Raw genomic sequence first — 19631 nt, 5'->3', positions numbered from 1 at the left:
CGGGTGTGGGGTGTGGGGGGGAGGGTAATGGGTACCAAGACATGTGAAAGGGTATCAATGTATGTGAATTAATGCACCTTCTATCTGGCAAATATCATGTAACCCTTTTACTAATTACAATTTAAAAAAAAGAGCTCATGGACTTTAATGCCTGGGCTGGCTTTGAATTGCAATCCTCAGATCTCAGCCTCCTGAGTAGCTAGGATTACAGGCATGAGCCACCATGCCTAGCAACTTCCATATATTCTTTATCCATTTATTCAGTGATGGGCATCTAGGCTTACTATATCATTTGTCTATTACAAATAATGCCATGAAAGGATACAGGCATCTCTTTAGTAAGCTGACTTTGATACTAGAAGTAATATAGCTGAGTCACGTGGTAGTTCTATTTTAAAGTTATTTTGGAATCTCCATACTGAATGCCAGAGTAGATAAAGTTGAATTCCCATCAGCTGTAAGTAAGTAGATAATGCCCTTCATTCTTGGTATTATTTATATCTTTTCGTATTGACAGTTGTTCAATATAATTTTGATTTGCTTTTCCCTGATGGCTAAAGATGTGGAGCATTTCATGGATTTATTCATTATTTGTATTTTTTTACTTGAAACACCTTTCAAAGCCAAAATCAGTGACTCACAACTATAGTCCTCAGATGCACAAAAGGCTTAGATCAGGATATTTTTGGTTGGCAGCCAGTCCTAACCTCCAAAATAAAAGTGTGTGGGAATGCCATCCTCCATCTCAACCAATGGAAAGCGGAGTTCTATGGTATGCATGGGTTACATTAGCTATACAGAAACCATAAATAGGAGTATCATGGCTCAAGACAGCCTGGGAAGAAAGCATGAAGTCCTGAGTTTAAGCTCCAGTGTGAAAAAAAGAAAGAAGAGAAAAGAAAAAGAAAAAAAGAAAGGAAGGAAGGAAGGAAGAAAGAAAGAAAGAAAAGAAGAGAGAGGGAGAAAGGGAGGAGGGAGGGAGGAAGGGAGGAGGAAAGGAAGGAGAGGAAGATGAAGAAGGAGGAAGAGGAGGAGGAAGGGGAAGGAAACAGTATTCAGTTTCATTGTTCATTTATTGATTAACTTACTTGCTTTTGTTGTTTATTTTTTGAGTATCTTATATTAACTATTAATTCCCAGTTGGAAAATTTTCTGGTAAAGATTTTTCTTCCATTCTGTATGCTGTCTCTTTGCTCTGCTGATTGTTTCTTTTGCATGAAAGGAAACAGTCTCAGATAGGTTCAGGAACCACAGGATCACTAGCAGCAGAGAAGCCTAGCTGCTGCCATAGCTGATGAAACACCAGAGGGAATTTTAGACATGGCAGCAATTGAAAGTATAGCCTAAACGCTTAGAAATTAGCACTCGGGTTTGTGACTTTCACATGACCAAGAGAGTGCTTTCCCTACCATAACCGTCAGGCCGTTTCTATCCACTGATAACTTCCATGCTACCTAAAAGAAGGGGGGAAAAAAGAGCTCTTGGAATCATTTAAGGTCATGCACTTTAGTTCCAACACAATAAAACCTAATTAGTGAACTCATAATCCTTTCCTACAACCACTCACCAGTGTTTCCTTGAGCAGGTCAAGAACTTTCCTGAAATCACATGATTTACTCTGCATGTTCAGGATGCTTGAGAATAAGAAATAGTGCCTTCTTCAAGCCACCTACTTATTTTTATAGAGACAGACAGTTTTTAGATCCTAAGTGACAGTCAACATACAAAAATATAATCTCTAACATAATTGGGGAAAAACATACTTTGGAAAAAGTTTATTAGGTCTCAAATGTCTGCATTTTATCTATGTACATTATATTTTCCACTAGGGTATATGTGTCAGAGAGAAGGAGGTAGCTCTGTGTGTGTGTGTGTGTGTGTGTGTGTGTGTCCTTAGATTATAGTGTAAAGTATAAAAAGTAGGATTATAGCTAGTGAGCTACAACGCCTTACTAAATCAATTTTTGACTAGGTATCTGGCTCTCAGCTTGATTTACCACTAGCTTTTGAAAATGAAAATGTTAGACTAAGCAGGAGCTGAGACTAATGTCACAGTCTGCCAAGACAAGAAGGACCTTGGCCATGAAAAGCCAACCACAAGGCAGTAAACAATGCCTTTTGGGGGAAAATAACTACATGCAGTTAATAAACCAAAAAGGCATTTGTTTAATTGATAAAACCCAAGTGAACAGTAACATCTATTACAGCTTGTATCATTTGTGCCAATAGAAGTAACAAATAACTTAGCCTGGAGTTTAATATAACAAATACAGTGGATTCAAAATGTTTATAGTTGTTGTAAGGAGTATTGCTTTGGCAATTTGCTCTATTGAGAGCAAAGCCTAGGTTTTGAGATGGGCTGATCTTGGGGCCCTTTCTGGCCCTAACCTTCTCCCTGACCTCTTTTTCCTAATCTGAGAACAAAAGGAGGAAATAAAGATTCTCTCCTGGAGTCGTTGTGAGGCTTCATTGATGTGAAGTTTTCTTGCACAACCTGACACAGGGCTTGTATCGGGGAGGGTCCATTTTCTTCCCTCTCCACTAGGCTCCTTGAAGGACCACATGTAGTTTAGGTTCCTCTTGAATTCCAGAGATGAGAAAATACTGCTTCAGTTTTCTGAAGTTTTGTTGCTGCTGTAACAAATGTCCAAACTTCAAGGGTATAAAACAACACAAAAGTATCTTCTTGGCCAGGCGGTGGCTCACATCTGTAATCCTGTAATCTCGGGAGCCTGAGCTCTGAGAATCAAGGTTCAAGGCCATCTCGGGCACAAAAGGACCTGCGACTCTTATCTCCAATTAACCTCTACAAAATGGGAAGTGGGGCTTGGCTCATGGGTAGGGTAGTAGCCTTGAGCTAAAGAGCTCAGGGACAGCACCCAGGCTCACTTCAAGCCCCAGGATCCACAAAAAACAAGCAATAAAAAAGTATCTTCTTACAGTTTCGGAGATTAGATGTCTGAAATGGGTTTCACTGAACTAAAATCAAGGTATATGCAAAACGTCCTTCCAGAGGTGCCAGGGGAGAAGGGGTTTCCTTGCCTTGTCCAACTTCCTAAGCACACTTGCATTTCTTAGTTTTATCATCCTTTTCTCCATCTTCAAAGCCAACGCCATAATACCTTCAAATGCTCTCCATGCCATGCTTTTTTTTTCACAGTGCTTTCTCTGACTTTAGCTTTCCCCTACCTCTTTCCCTTCTGCACATCCTTGAGACTGCATCCCACTCACCTTGATGATCCAAAATATACTTCTGCCTGTGAGCCTTCCCTAATCACATCTGCAAAGTCCCTTGCCATATTTGGTGGCAGAGTCACAGATTATGGGAATGAGAACAGGAGCTGCTTTGAGAGATACAATCCTGGCTATCATGACTACTACAGAACTTACTTTTTGCTCATTTAATAGTTACTCTGGTACTTCTGACATTAAACCCAACGTATTGAGTGTAGAAGATAAATGTTAAGGGAAATTAATCAATTTCTCCTGCCTTTTGACCTAAAGTCCTTTCACTGTTAGCACTTTGCCAGAAATTCTCCACATAACACAAGATGTGTTTCAGTGGTTATTAAATCTAACAGTAGATTAAAAAATAGAGTTGAGTAAGGTCATGCAGAATATCTGATTCTGAAATGCAGAACTCCTTACTGTGCTATTGAAATGTAGTTTAAAAGCATCAAGATGCACACTCAGAAGTTGAAAAGATTGGATGAACAGATGGATGGATATATACATACATATATACATACATACATACATACATACATACATACATACATACATACATACATACATACTCTCAATTTGGGGTCCTTGTTTGCATTCATTAACATCTGGAAATTTTCTTGATAACTGGAGAAGGTTCATTTGGTATCTACTAGGTAGTGCCTGGAGACTCCTTTGAATATTGTACAAGGCCCAGGACAAGATCCAGACAGTATTCAGGATGAGATTGTCCTTAGGTTTGGAGAATACGAAATTCAATAGATCATTGTAACCTAATGCTAAAACACTACTAAAACAACATGGCTCTTTATTGAAAGTCTGCAGAATTAAGTGAAAAGATGCAAGAGTATTTTTTTCTCAGTCATAGGGCTTAAACTCAGGCCCCTCTGGGCACTGTCCCAGCACTTTTTTGCTCAATTACTCTACCACTTTGAACCACAGATTCATTTCTGGTATTCTAGTGGTTAAATGGAAATAAGAGTCTTACAGTCTTTGGTGCCCAGGCTGGCTTCCTACCGTGATGCTCAGATCTCAGCCTCCTCAGTGCTAGGATGACAGGCATAGGCCAACATTGCCCAGCTCAAAATTAACTTTTTAAAAGCCCATACTGTGGACTTAATAAATTCCTAGTATTATTACTTTCCTAAATTCTAAGCAGAACAAATTACCAAATGTTGAATCATATGAGATAATTCTTAAAAATAAAATAAGCCATAGAGCGCAAACCTTGAGCTGAAGAGCTCAGGGACAAGGCCCAGGACCAGAGTTCAAGCCCCACAACTGACAGAAAGAAAGAAAGAAAGAAAGAAAGAAAGAAAGAAAGAAAGAAAGAAAGAAAGAAAGAAAGAAAGAAAGAAAGAAAAGAAGCCATCTCCATTATTAGGTTATTTATATTATGTAGGAAATGCCAATTGTTCAGGTCATAATGGAGAAAAAAAACCTGAGATTTAGAGACAGCACTATCTCTCCTTTTGCCAGAAAAAAATAAGAGATTTTTTTTTTAGGTTTTCTTGAACCTTACCACATATGCTAAAACAATCAGAAATCAGGATTGTATGTGATGTCAGTGGGGAGGAGAGGAATGATGAGTTAATTACCTTGGACCTGATAAACCCAGTGTCAGAATTCCAACTACCAAAATCACAGATCCCACTGAGCAAAGTCATAGGCAAGGTATATTTGCTGGAGACTCGGGAATCACAGGGAAGTGCAAGGGTTCTTCTTAAATAGAACCCCTCCCCCACGAGATTATCCCTGTATGTAGCCATGTACATACGTGTCTTTCACATACCCAGGTGTCTTCCTAGATTGGATGAGAAACAGAAGGAAAAGAGAAAGAAAGGGGTTTGCCAGAAGGAGTTATCTAAAGAGATTATATATTGCATCAGGCAGACCTTATTATATTGCACTAAATTTTTGACTCAATATTCAACCTATATCGAGTTCTTAAAATTCACTGGGGCTAGGGCTTGAGGGATGAGCTATAAAAAAATAATAATACACTGAATCTTCCCTTGCACACCTGAGTGCAGCATGAGAAAATAAGTGGCCCTGCAACTCATTGGAAGGAGTGTTTCTATTTTTCCTGACTTTATAGCTTTTATTACCCCCAGGCACATACTCAAGGCCTCCTCTGATTTTCTCCCACACTGAACCTTGAAACCATGCCAGGAATTCTTCTGATTGTTTAGTCATTTGTTCTCATCAGGAATCCAAGCTTCTCCAAATGCCTTCCTGACCCTCAAAGAGCTTACATATCCCCTGGCTCTGTCTTACAAGTTCCTTCTGTGCTGTCCTCCAGCATTTCATTTTCCTTGTTCTTCCTGACATTTCATTGTAGGAGTCAAGTGTATAGTTTGTGCTTCTCTCTCTCTCTCTGTCTCTCTGTGTCTCTCTGTCTCTCTGTCTCTCTCTGTCTCTCTCTCTCTCTCTCTCTCTCTCTCTCTCTCTCTCTCTCTCTCTCTCTCTCTCTCTCTCTCTCTCTCTCTCTCTCATATATAACTCAGCACTTCCAAGCCTAAATTGATTGTGTACAAAAGACAAATATTGGATAGTCTTTATGCATTTCTTATGTCACTTTTCAGGCTAATGATCTAAAGAGTTTAAAGGTCTTGGTTAAATTGCTTTGCAGTAGAACAATGTTTCTGTGAAATGGAGATTTTTTTATTCATTTCTGTACCAAGATGATACTTGATATATGGCAGAGGAATATCTGACTGCTTTTCATCACCAGCTCATGACATCTGACCCAACACCCAATGCATGTATTACTGATCAATGAATTATATACTTAAAACAGGTCTATTCTTATGGAAAAATTCAATACAAATTTGTTTCTTTCCTTATTGAAGTTTATTTGGTGAGTTAAGAAAATTATTCAAAACTGAAGCAATGACTTGCCTTATTCCTCAGATTGCTCATACCATGTAATATGTTTGACAGTAATTACCGAATGACCTTACAACTTGAGAAATGGTATATGTTCTTAGTATATAGAATTAAGAAAATTAACAATGAAACTACAAAACTAAGATTTATTATCTTCTGTGTGACTGAATCTTTCAAGGAAAACAGGTATCTTATTGAAGCTAATCTCTATAATATGTAAGTGTTCATTCACTATTTGAGGACATTAAGTGTTGGGGATCTGTAACATTCATGAACCAGGCAGATTTGGTGCCTTTCTAGACAAGCACCTGTGAAACAAGTCTCGTGAAAAAAGAAACAAGCAAACCAACAAAATATGCTAGCGGCTCCATGGGGACAAATTGGCAGTGCACTAGAGAAAAAAATCTAACTCCATCAAATGGTTTAAGGGATACTTCTCCGAGGAGATAAAAATGAAGCATACCTGACACATGGGTCAGACGAACCAGGTAAAGATGCTTCAATGTCAGGAAGACCACATATAGACAAACCTAGATGTGAAAGAGACTAAGGTATTTTCAAGAAACTATAAGACATAAAGTACAGCTAGAAGAGGAAAAGATAAAACTCAAAGGGTGACAGATGTTAGCTGTTACCATCAGAGGCCACGTTAAAGAACTTTATCTCAAGAACAAAAGGATGCAAAGGATGTACTTCCAAAAAGTGTCATCTTCGGAACTGGTGGATTGTTAAGTTGATCTAGTGACAGAGAGGAAAAATAGAAAGAAAGCCTGAATGTGTATTTTAGCCTGCCTACAAAAGGCCAGTGTGGAAGTGATGGTGAATTGGAACAGTTTGGCAACAGTGGAAGTGGAATATGTTCGCTGAGTCAGGATATATGTAAGATAGGTGTGGCTCAATAAGTGTCGTGATAGCAGTGGAGTGGTGGCTATGATGATTCCCTGGTGGCCTTTACAAAGATACATAACACAAGAGAAGGGACACTTTCAGGGTGCGGTGAGGAGATGTGATAGCACCATTTGGACTAGTATAAATGACCTAAAAGACTTCCTAAGGCAAATACATGGCTCTCAAGAAGTGGTCTGTCTTAGAGAAAGAAAGAAAGAAAGAAAGAAAGAAAGAAAGAAAGAAAGAAAGAAAGAAAGAAAGAAAGAAAGAAAGAAAGAAAGAAAGAAAAGAAAGAAAGAAAGAAAATAGAGATAGGTAGGTACATAGATTAGATAGAAATAAAAATAGAAATAGAGGAAATGGATAAATTGATAGATATATAGAGACAAAACGAGATTTAAAGCAGATATAGAAACAGAGATAGAGTGATAGAGATAGACAGACATAGGCAGATTTGACCACTAATACCATAGGACCGTTGCTGATTCTATGAAAACAGATGATGTTATTAGTCAAAGCATGAATCATTATGTCATTACTGAAATATGGAAATGAAGGACCTAATACACAGCCCAAGCAACACCAACATTTAAGGGACAAGCAGAAGAGGGATAATTGGCAAGGTTGAGTATTATGAAAACTGTCATGTAGAAGTCAGAATAAAGACTAAACTGCATTGATTAATTTGCTGATTAATAAGAAAGTCAGAGTTCTGACCCAACTCTTCTTACTTTCAAAATCTAACTTGTGAATGTGTCATGTTTACAAATGTAATAGTAGTTTAAGGGAGGCTTTCACAATTTGCAGGAAGCAGGGATAGGGTTGTTTGCTTCTTATTTTGTTGTTGTTGTGGATCGTGGGGTTTGAACTCAGGGCCAGAGCCCTGTCCCTGAGCTCTTTTTGCTCAAGGCCAGCACTCAAGGCTAACACTTTGAGCCACAACACCACTTCTGGTGCTAATCTCAGATCAACACCTCCTGAGTAGCTAGGACTATAGGCCCAGCTTTGAATATCTATTTTATTAATTCTCAGGACAATCTACTTGTAAACAAAGTATCATTGATCTAGTGGTATACGTGAAGAAACAGACTTGGAGACATTACAGGCTGGTTCACAGCATGAATTTATCCCATCCCTTTCTCTTGCCCCAGGTCATGCTTTTCACCATTAGGATTTCACTAGTTAAAACAGTATTTCTCAAATGTGAGCGCTCATCAGAAATACCTACAGGTTTCTTCAAACACAGATTGCTGGGCAACATTCCTTGAGGTTCTGCTGCTACCATCCAGAGGACACACTTTGAGAAGTGCTGAGTTAAGGAAAAGGCATCAGTCTTATAACAACAACAGCCATACAACTAAAACACTCCAAGATAGAATGCCAGGAGCCAGACATGAAAGCATATTCCTGAAATCCTAGCTATGTAGGAGGCTTAGGTAGCTCACATTGGGCCAAGCAAAAACACTAGATCCTATCTGAAAAATGACTAAAGCAAAAAGGGTTAGGAGCATGACTTAAGTGATAGAGCACCTACCTAGCAAGTATCAGACCTTGAGATTAAGACTTCATACCACAAAATGAATGATGATGATGGCTGAAGTATGATATAGCTCGATTTCAAGTTACAGGTTAGTGAGAATAGAGGTTATTTGGGAACTCAAGGTACCTTCCATATTGTGGTTCTGCCATCCTCTTGGGGCACTGTCCCCATTGCCCTGTAGTATACTCAGCTTGGACACTGTCCCCTTCACAGTCACACATAGTACACTGTGCAAGTGTCATTAAAGGCCAAAGACACATGTGATCACCCTAACCAATAGGTGCCTATGGAAGGAACCAGAGAAGAAGTGCTATGGATTGAATTGTAACTGTCTCCAAAGACCCATGTATTAAAGGCTTAGTCTCCAGCCTGTGAGGACCTTGATCCATGACAGAACCACTAGGGGGTGGAGTGGAGTTGTAGGAAGTCAGGTTATTGGCAACAGGCACTGGGAGGAGAAACAGGCCCTCATGCCATCTTTGCTTCCTGGCCACCAAGAAATGATAAGCCTCTTCTGCCACACACGGTCACCATGATGTCTACCTCACCGTAGGGCTAAGAGATCATACATTAAAAAGTCTAAAACTGAGGGTTACATACAACTTCTCTTTTTGTCAGCTAAAGTAAGGCAAAACTAACAGAAAACGTTGGCGCGGCAACTAGCAGCTTGCCATACTAACATGCTGCCTTTGATTTTATTATTAATCTTTCAAAGAGTGCTCAGATATAAATTAATTCCTTTCTAAATAATTAATTCCTTTCTAAATTATGAACACTCACTTGTAACATAGTAAGATGTAATTTGACTTTTTAATGTTCATTAACATTTTTATTATTATTATCTTTAGGTAGTACAAAGGATCTGCCATTTAACAAAGTGGTTTATGAATATGACATACTTGACTAATATGACCCCTTTTATACTATAAAACGTTATGAAAAAATATTCACCCAATCCTATAATCTCTAAAACAGAATTTGTTTCTAATACATGCCCTGTGTTTCAGACATAATCTTCCCAGCCTTCATGACCTTAGAGCATATGTTTGCATAAGTCATATGGAAAGATGCATAGGTATTTGTGGACATCTGTAAGAATATTAAAATCAAGTAAGCCTTCACTTGGCATAATTTGATCGCTGATTTATTCTCTAATCTGAGAGTCAACCTGTTTGCCACAATGGTGTTTTCACTCTAATTTAGACCAATTTCTCCACCTGAATCCCAGTCAGACATCATCTTTTCACCACAGCTGTTCACCCACTATTGCAGAATATCTCAGTGAAGAACCATTAATTTCTTACAACACCATGATATATTCGTACCTTATCCTAAACACATGTGGGCCTTAATTCAAACATGGCATATTTTCACTAAGCTCCTTTTTGGCTGTTCTGTGTGCCATCTGTAAGCTCTTTTTTAGACTCAGTGTTTTGTCTCAATGCTCAGAAGATTCAGCTTGGTCATTGACAAGGAGAGTGAATCAGTGACACAGGAAATAGGAGTAACACAACATCATCAACTAGCTTCATGCAGCACTAAAATTCTGTACAATTAATGTCACACACTAAGTTTGATTCAAACTTAAGTTTGTAGTCAGTACATGTATCAGGTAAAAAGGATACTATGTCCCCAGGGACACAGGCCAAGATGCTGTCACTAACTGGTGACATACTCCGGGAGACCACACTGGTAAATGCAAATGCCTTTATTTATTAGCCAAGACACTGCATTTGCTCAAAAATAATGAAAGAAAAAAGAAACAGAGAAACAATATCAGTCCCAAAGCTACTTTCTATGCATACATTAGCAAAAAGAGCCACAGGTGAGATGTGACTTTTGGGGGTGAAAGGAGTGGATAATTTTTACTTGATGGTGAATCATTAAAAATGAGCCAGATGATTAAACTTAATGGAACAGCCACATTAAACTGAAATTAGTAAAAACATGCCTTGGGCAGCCTACAACCTTTTATTTGTTGTTGTTTAACTTCTGTCTTTTACAGTGGCTGTGATGAATGACATCACAAAAGAAAAAAATCCAATTAAAATCTAAGTGCTCAATAAACCCGTAATGTCTGGTTGTCACCAATGCTTGCACACACACTAAAGTCTTCTGTTTTCTCTTTTGCCCAAGAATAGACAAAAGAATTAGCCCCTGAGTAGTTAAGGGAAAAAAATGGGAGAAAATCACAGGAAGTTTTCTGTTGCATACACTTGGTCAAACCCAGATAGTGCCCTTTGGGGAGAGAAAGGGGGAAGAAGGTTAAATTGTTTTCTTAGCAGATAATAGCTGAATGAAGAGATACATTTTCCTGCTAGTTTTCAAATATTGATAAATCAGAATTGGTATCTGCCATGCAATCCCCATTTACTCTCTTTTTGGCCTCTCCTCTGTGCCTTGATATCGTCTTGGGTGTTTATTCTATAAGTCATCCAAATGGTCTCTCTTGACAGCAAAAAATAAGTTTCTGATTACTTTTACCTGAATAAATCTTGTGACCAAATGTGGTCTTCGCCTACTAAGTGTGCAACAATTACATATTGAAAATGATGAAAGAACAGGCCAAGGAGAGTCTATGATCCAGTGGAATAAAGAACACAATCGATCATATGTAAAGACAGTAGTTGCCACCAGGCCGAACAATACTGGCTTTTGATAACAGATTTTACTTCAGAGATAGCCAGTGCTTATAAAATTAGGTTTTCTGAGTCCTCAAAATAAAGTTTTCAAAGTCAGAGTAAGATCCAAAGAACGCTGAGTGTGAACTAAAGGCTATGGATAGCAGCAATATCTCAAAAGGGGTTTACAACTTACAAAACACATAGCATGCTTTTACGGAAAGTTTATGTGGCAGTTCATGTGATATTTGTATATGGTCTCTAATTAGATCTTCATGATAGCTTTCTAGTCCTATGGCTGTTGTTTTCCTCCTTTTACTGATAAGCATTGTGGTTTGAGCAGGCCATTTGCCATGCTGTGGTCTTCTACTGAGAGAAAGGAAATGATGGTACCCCATGCTTGTGACTTGTACGTGGTACCCCCTGCTCCTGCCCAGGCTGCTGGACCACAGAGCTCCCCTGAAGCAACCATCCAAAGGGCAGAGACATCAGTCGCTTTCCTCAGGAGTTAATGAAATGGCTTCTTAAAAGCACTTTTCAGCCATTAGGATCTGACAATGGAGACTTAAACCTTCCCTGGTGGCTCTTTCTGTGTCATCTGAGTTTCAATGAAGAAAGCTTCACTGCACGCTCTCAGGGAATCTTCGAAGAGTAGAGGTTTAAGGCAGGCCTGTCACAAGAGCCAGGTGTAATAACGGGAACCATGTAGACCCGAACCTTTAGTATCTTGACTCTACCACCAAGAATCTCAGAAAACTAGTCAAGGTGGCCTTCTCATAAGGATCATACCAAAAAAGATACATCAAACAAGAAAATTGCAGAAACCTAGTGAGAAGACAGACAGACAGACAGACAGAGAATGCATAGCTGCAGGTAGTTGTTTTAACATAGCTCCTCTGCTTACATGGATAGCAACTGTCCCACTATGAATTTGTCTATATGTCACTGATGTCTGTAACTCAGGATTCTAAATGCTTTCACACAGTACTTTAAAAAAAATTGCAGCCTCTCTGAAGACCTAATGTGTGGTTGAGTGATAAATAGAATTAGGGAAACAAGAGTAACTGACGACTATAAAAATGACCTATGGGAGCCAGGCGCAGTGCTCATGTCTATAATCCTAGCTACTCAGGAGGCTGAGATTTGAGAACCAAGGTTCAAAGTCAGCCCAGGCACAAAAGGACCTGAGACTCTTATCTCCAATTGACCTCTAGAAAATGGGCAGTGTGGCTTGGCTCAAGGGTAGGGCAGAAGCCTTGAGCTGAAGAGCTCGGGGACAGCACCCAGGAGGAGTTCAAGCCCCATGATCCACAAGAAGAAAAGAATGATCTACGGGATAAGGATACAGGGACTGCTTTTCTATGTTAGAATCATCATCTTCCACTTCTACAGAACCCTAGTAGTTGCTTGGTTCAATCTTTTACTCAGATCTATTTTCCTGACAGGGAATCATCACAGTGCCTGCTTGATTACTTTGCAAGTTGCTCACTGCTTCATAAGGCACACTTAGTTTAGACTGACTCTACATATCAGAAGGGCTTTTCTTATTTTCTATAGACCTCTGAATATCAAAAGTCTTTTTTATTCAAGTGACCTTGTAAGTTGTGTAGTAAGGGGAATTATACAGCACTATTCATGGCAGAACTGTGTGTGACATGCTTTGAGCCGAAGTTCACGAGCACATGAACATCACATCTTCTCAGAAGAAAAAACAGAGTCCCTATCACCAAACACCCAAGATGATTGCCTACCTTCCCTAAATTCATCAACAGAAAAAACAGAGACCATATCTCTGTGATTAGGAAACAGAAAACCAAAGTGCTTCTGCAATAGTCTATCATGTGTATTACATGTGTTATCTGAAAAGGAGAGAGTTTGGGCAGTCTGGAAACTACTGAAGATTGATTCATTGGAGACAGGTGTATATGTCCTGGGGCGTCTCACTATTGCTCTGACCTTCAGCTTTCCTGTCTCCAGGTGACATTCATCTAGATGCATTGTACTTATACATTATGTTATGTTGAATCGAAACCCCTTTGTACACTATTCAAAGATTTTTGTAATGACTGCTACATTTAATCCAAAACACGAGGATTGCAGAGAAACCTGGTCATTAAGAAATATCCTTTACAATTGAGGTGTTCTATAGCGCAGCAAAAAGTAAAAAATCTGCATGTCTTAAAGGGGATTGAATGAAAATGAACGGAGTATGCATTGTAAAGACAAGAAGTTTAGGATCACAGGACCACATGCTTGACTTTTACTCTCTTTAATTTTTTTTTCCTACACCAGTTACATTCAGACCAGGATAGAGGCGATGGATCACTTAAATATATCCTTTCAGGAGATGGAGCAGGAGATCTCTTCATTATCAATGAGAACACCGGTGACATACAGGCCACCAGGAGGCTGGACAGGGAGGAAAAGCCCGTATACATCCTGCGAGCTCAGGCTATTAACAGAAGGACAGGAAGACCTGTGGAGCCCGAGTCTGAGTTCATCATCAAAATCCATGATATCAATGACAATGAGCCAATATTCACCAAGGACGTTTACACGGCCACTGTCCCTGAAATGTCTGATGTCGGTGAGTACCATGGGATTTCAGCCAAGAGCTAGGTCTCCTCCAGTATATTCACCACATAAAGACACTTGAGTAGGGTGCTGGTGGCTCACACCTGTAATCCTAGCTACCCAGGAAGCTGAGATCTAAGGATCATAGTTCAAAGTCAGTTGGGGCAGGAAGTCTATGAGACTCTTATTTCAGGTGAACCACCAGAACACCGAATGTGGTACAGTGGCTGGAAGTGGTAGACCGCTAGCCTTGAGTACAAAGGTGCAGGAACAGTGCTCTGGCCTTGAGTTCAAGCCCCATAACTGACAGAAAAGACTCTTGAGCAAGATCTATTGAGATAAAACAATTTAGATACTAAATTCCAGAGCTAACATATTTTCAGAAACAATTAACATATGTCCTTCTTAATACTGTAGTCATATTGTCTGTGTTTACTCAGTCTCATCCTGTGTCTAGTTGTAAGGAAACTACATTTGTCCTCATTAAGATATAAAAAGTGACAGAGTAAGGAGGAAAGTAAAAAGGGAGACCATCTATCCCATTTTACTTTTCTGGGCTAGAAGACAATACTTTCTCTGTTTCTTTTGGTCCAACACCATTAGGCTCTAGGAAAGAACCTCCCTAGTGCAAAATAAAAGTCTAAATTTAAATTCTAGTCTAAAGAATAGTGGTAGTTGCTCTAAGTAGCTCTAACTTTGTAAAGGAGCTCAAAAAATAATTTAATCTATATAGACAGATGGTGGAAATTAAGAGATGTTCCTGATATTAATAAGGGGAATTAACATTTTATGCACAATTTTACCACCAATTTTAAGTTCAGCTCCTGTGGGTTTAATTGATTTAAATGGGAAGCCAGTAAACAGGATTTAAATTAAGAAAGAAAAGATTGTAGAATGTCACTCTTAGAAATGTTAAGCTACTACCTGGGAGACAGTGACAAATTCTAAACTCCTCAAGTCGAGGGGTTATTTTTATTTCTACTCTGTCAAATTCCAAAGGATGGAGAATGCATAATAACCTTGCTGTGACACTTTCAGAGATCAGGGATGCTTCCAAATTCCAAGAATTGGAAAGTATCTAGTCCATGGGGGAAAAAATGTAAAATATTGCCATTTTCTCATAAAGAAATTGTTCATATCGTTACTTGAAGTTATTTTTGCTTAGCTAGGAAAATCACAAGCCATCACAAAATAACTAGAGGGATTGAAATTATTTTAAAAGGAAGGTTTGTTATGGGGGTAAGGCTTCTTTCTTCCCTCTCTAGGTGGTAAAAGGCAGAAGAACTAATGAAGGAGATGTGGCTTTGTTGCCAGCAACACCCAGAACAACTCTTAACCAGACATGCAGGTCATGTAACCCACAGTTTAGGGAATATCATTCACTTTTGAAGCCACCAAAAAATTAACTATGCATTTCAAATTTGGGGATAGATGGCAGAAACAAGTTTTGATAAAGGAGAGGGTTTTATTTTGTTGTTTCACTTTTTTATTTGCATGCAGGCATAATACTGTTGATATCCAGTATTCTTATGAATCAACACTGTGTTATATAATGCTTTGTATTTGTGGGGTGTGTGTGTGTGCATGCGTGTGTGCATGCGCGCGCGCGCGCGTGTGTGTGTGTGTGTGTGTGTGTGTGTGTGTGTGTGTGTGTAGCAGAGAGGTAAAAACAGACATAAATTTCAAACTATCTCCCCTAATAATCAGTAATGTGGCCTTGGGCAAATTGCTTGATTTCTCTGATCCTGAATTCTTTGATCTTCCAGCTCTGTGTCTATAGGAAATAAATAATAAATGTCTACTTCTAAGGGTTATCATGAGGATTAAATAAGAAAACAGGTACAGAGCCTTCATACGATATCTGGCAGCTAATGGGTTCTTAAAACAGGCAGATAATCATATTAGAAAAGCAATCAAATTTTCTATTAACGCAAATAAGAAGTTAAGTATTTGTTGACTTCTATTAGCTCCCCTCTAAAATCTCATGATTCTCTCATGTTCTCTCTCTCCTTGGAAAATTATAAGGGTGGGTGCAGTATCCCATATATCGGCATGCAACCTCCAAAACATCCAGCCCGACCACACCACACATTATTTGTTCTATAAATGAAATTGGTTAGATTTAACAAAAGCAATAGTAAAATTCTAATATCCTCTAGCTGAAACTTCCCTGCCCTTTTCATGTATGGCACTCTTGCAGCATGCTTATTCCTTATCTGATAGGATTATCAAAAGCCAGCCTTAAAGCATCTTTTCATTTTGGAAGTCATAGCTCCCTTTGGGAACAAATAAAATCTATGAGCTTTCTCTCCATGAAATAACCATGTAAACATTTACATGAAAATTGTCATGAAATTTCAGCATAGGTAAGGATACTCTGAAAGTTTATTAGGTGAGAATTCATTCCAACTTAAGTATGCCAGTCTAAAATGCAGTAGTCTTGAAATATTTAACTGTTATCTGGATGACAAATTCCAGATGTTTATGCTCTACTACTTCAAAGATTACCTGATGCATGTAATTCTTTTAAAGTTTAAGGTCTTTAAGCCTCTTAGAATAATCAGATAGAATTTTTTGTGTGCCAGCCCTGGCACTTGAACTCAGGGCCTGGGCACAGTCTGCTAGCTTTTTAACCCAAGACTAGTGCTGTAGCACTTGAGCCACAGTGCCACATCCAGATTTGAGTGGTTAATTGGAGATCAGGTTTTCACAACTTCCCTGTCAGACTGGCTTCAAACCTTGAACATCAGATTTCAGCTTCCTGACCAGCTAGGATTGCAGGTGTGAAACACCACTTCCCAGCTAGATGTATTATTTAGGCTGGCAGCTAACAGGCAAATCAACTCACACTAGATCAAACAGTGAAAGTATTTACTAGTCAAGTGATTTAAAAGAACTAGCTGAGGGCCAGGAGTTTGGCCTACTGGTAAAGTGCTTGCCTAGCATGCACAAAGACCTGGGTTGATTCCTCGGTACCACATACACAGAAAAAAAAGCCAGAAATGGTGCTGAGGCTCAAGTGATAGAGCTCTAGCCTTGAGAAAATCCAAGGACAGTGCTCAGGCCCTGAGCTCAAGCCCAGAACTGGAAAAAAAAAAAAAAAAAAAAAGAACTAGCTGAGCCCAGTGGCTCACACCTGTAATCCTGGCTACTCAGGAGGCTGAGATCTGAGGATCAAGGTTCAAAGCCAGCCTGGGCACAAAAGGACTTGAGACTCTTATCTCCAATTAACCTCTAGAAAACAGAAGTGTGACTTGGCTCATGGGTAGGGTAGTAGCCTTGCGCTGAAGAGCTCAGGGACAGTGCCCAGGCTGAGTTCAAGCCCCGTGACCCACAAGAAAATAAATAAATAAATAAACAAACAAACAAATAAACAGGTTTGGGACAAATATGATCTTGGGTCTGGTTGTTTCTTAGTGATTTTCTGTCTTATTCCTCTTTATCCACAGATTGGTGTTTCTAAGTTCACAAGTAGCTACTGCATTTGTGACTTCATTTCATCACCTTACTGTCCAGGAAAAAGATCAAGCCCACCGAATTTCTCACAAAATTATCAATGCCTCCCTGATTGAACAACTTCTAAATTAATTCTTGTGGTCAAAGTAATGAAAGATACTGGTTTACTTAATCCTGGATAACTTTAAAAAATACTGCAGCAACAGTATACAGTCAAAGATAAGGAGTATAATTCGGTGGTAAAGCACTTACTTAGCATGCAAGAGATGCTAGGATGGACTGCTAGCTCTGGAAAAAGCATAAGTTATACTCATAAACTGACATGCTGAATTTAAACCCCTTTGTACAACTACTTAAGGATTAGAAATATATGAGCTAGGAGCTGGTGTTCTCATGCCTATAATCCTAACTACTCAGAAGGCTGAGATCTGAAGATCAAGGTTCAAAGCCAGCCTACGCAGAAAATTCTGTGAGATTCTTTTCATCAAATAACCACCAAAAATGTGGAAGTGGAGGCATGGCTCATGTAGTAGAGCTCTAGCACTGAGCAAAAATACTAATGGACTTATGCCCAGGCTGACTTCAAAGCCCCAATACCCTGCAAAGATTATATACATTAAAAAAAAACAGATTAGACAAATTAGAGTACAGACAAATCTCACCCTTGGAAATGCCCAATAACATAATTATTCCCATGCTTCTCTTTGACCTAATCTTCAGAAAATTTATTAATATTGGTCTCATCTCTTCAAAATAAAAAGTCCAAAGCTGGGATCCAACCTAGCATGGCTATGTAGAAAATTAAGATCATGCTTTCTTTTTATCTGTGTATCAAGGAGCACAAGGAGACTTCATTTGTTTTCAGTTGCATATCTGTCATTCCAGGCACATTTGTTGTCCAAGTCACTGCAACAGATGCCGATGATCCAACTTACGGCAACAGTGCTAAAGTTGTCTACAGCATCCTACAGGGACAGCCGTACTTTTCAGTTGAATCAGAAACAGGTTAGAAGTCTTTCCTGCTCTTCTTTTCTATACGCTATAATTTTAAGTGACATGCTATGCTGAGCTAGCATTTTTTAATAAAAAAATCCATGTGATTGAAATTTCCTATATTTCTCTGCCAAAAACGAATGATATATTTGTAAACATGGCATCCAAATCATTTTAATCAAGAAATCTGACAATGAATCTTTCAGCTACCATACTTGCATAGGATACCCTCAGAAAAACTGCAGATTCCATTATTTTTCTTGCAGCTTGGATGGAAGCTAAAAGGCTAACTCTTGCTGAGAATTATTAGAGCTGTTCACAGATATTCCAACATTGCAGTTACAGCAGCAGATTGCATCTCTGTAGTCTGTTCTGTAGCTACAATGTGTCTGTGTGATTTATTTGGGCAAATAAAATGGGCTGTCATACAAGTCACTTCCAAACAGAACTTTGGGAGCTGGAACTTGGTCTGCTGCATTCCTTTCCACTTGCTGTAGCCGTCATGGAAACCGTGGTTGAGGTTGGGTACTCAGCCTGCATAAACAGCAGAGACGCCTGCAGAGCTTCTTCCTTGCCTGTTCAGAGCATCCAAAAACATAACCTTGCTTTGTGTTAAGTCACAGAGATTTTTGCATTGACTGTTGTCACATTATTGTAACTAGCCTATGCTAATACAATTGACTCTGGAATCATTCTCTCAGCCATCTCATTTTTCTGTATTTTCGCTACCTCCCCCCCTGAAAAAAAATCAGACTATTTGAGATGATTTTTTTTGGTAGCAAAAGAGCATTTGTATTACATGTCAAGTTCTATAGATATTTTTGCTCTCATAATGAGGGTCAGATTCCTTTTATACACTTTCAAACATCCTTTGGTTTGACTAGAAACTAAAACCTCTCTAGGTTCTATATCCCCATCTGGATTTCCAATACATAGGTTAAAAGATTCAGTGAACTTGGACAGAATTCCAAGGAGCAAGAAAATGTTGGGTTGAAAAGCAAGAAATATGAAAAAGCAGGATACTTAAAGGACAAAAGACTAAGATGATCTCATATTTAAATAAAGAGGATCTAGTATATGAGGAACAGCACGCAGCTGCTCTTTGAAGCCAAGACTATTGGAGTAAAATTGACCTGTTGTCTGAGGTATTCTTGTAAAAGGGGGAAATAAAAGATATTTTCAGCTTCGTTAGTTGTTAAGCACTGAAATGTGTGACTGGAGAGAGTTATAAAACCTCCTCCAGTGATTTTAAAAGAAAGCTAATTTAAGATGAATCCTATATAGGGATTAGGAAAACTCTGAGAAATTCTTTTAAGTAATTATCTTGTAACTACCTAACAGTAGAAATAAATTTAAGCTAACTTTCAAACGTTGGCTACTGTTGGGACCAGTTGAGCAAATGCTCTCATCAACTTTCATAAAATCCCAAATTCTCAAGGACCATA

General features: G+C 38.9%; 1 protein-coding gene across 1 annotated transcript in view; it reads left to right on the top strand.

The window, feature by feature from the left end:
• Positions 1-19631, top strand: part of Cdh6 (cadherin 6) — a 58715-nt gene that overhangs the window by 14468 nt on the left and 24616 nt on the right. The window contains exons 2-3 of the mRNA XM_090332098.1: positions 13456-13750; positions 18079-18198. Coding sequence (XP_090188224.1) covers positions 13456-13750; positions 18079-18198 — 415 coding nt within the window. The remainder of the gene's footprint in view (positions 1-13455; positions 13751-18078; positions 18199-19631) is intronic.

Source organism: Megascapheus bottae, chromosome 4 (genome assembly GCF_031878675.1).
Source record: "Megascapheus bottae isolate mThoBot1 chromosome 4, mThoBot2.hap1, whole genome shotgun sequence".
Lineage (NCBI taxonomy): Eukaryota > Metazoa > Chordata > Mammalia > Rodentia > Geomyidae > Megascapheus > Megascapheus bottae.
The sequence above is the reverse complement of the archived record's forward strand: the minus strand, read 5'-3'. Positions and strand labels throughout refer to the sequence as shown.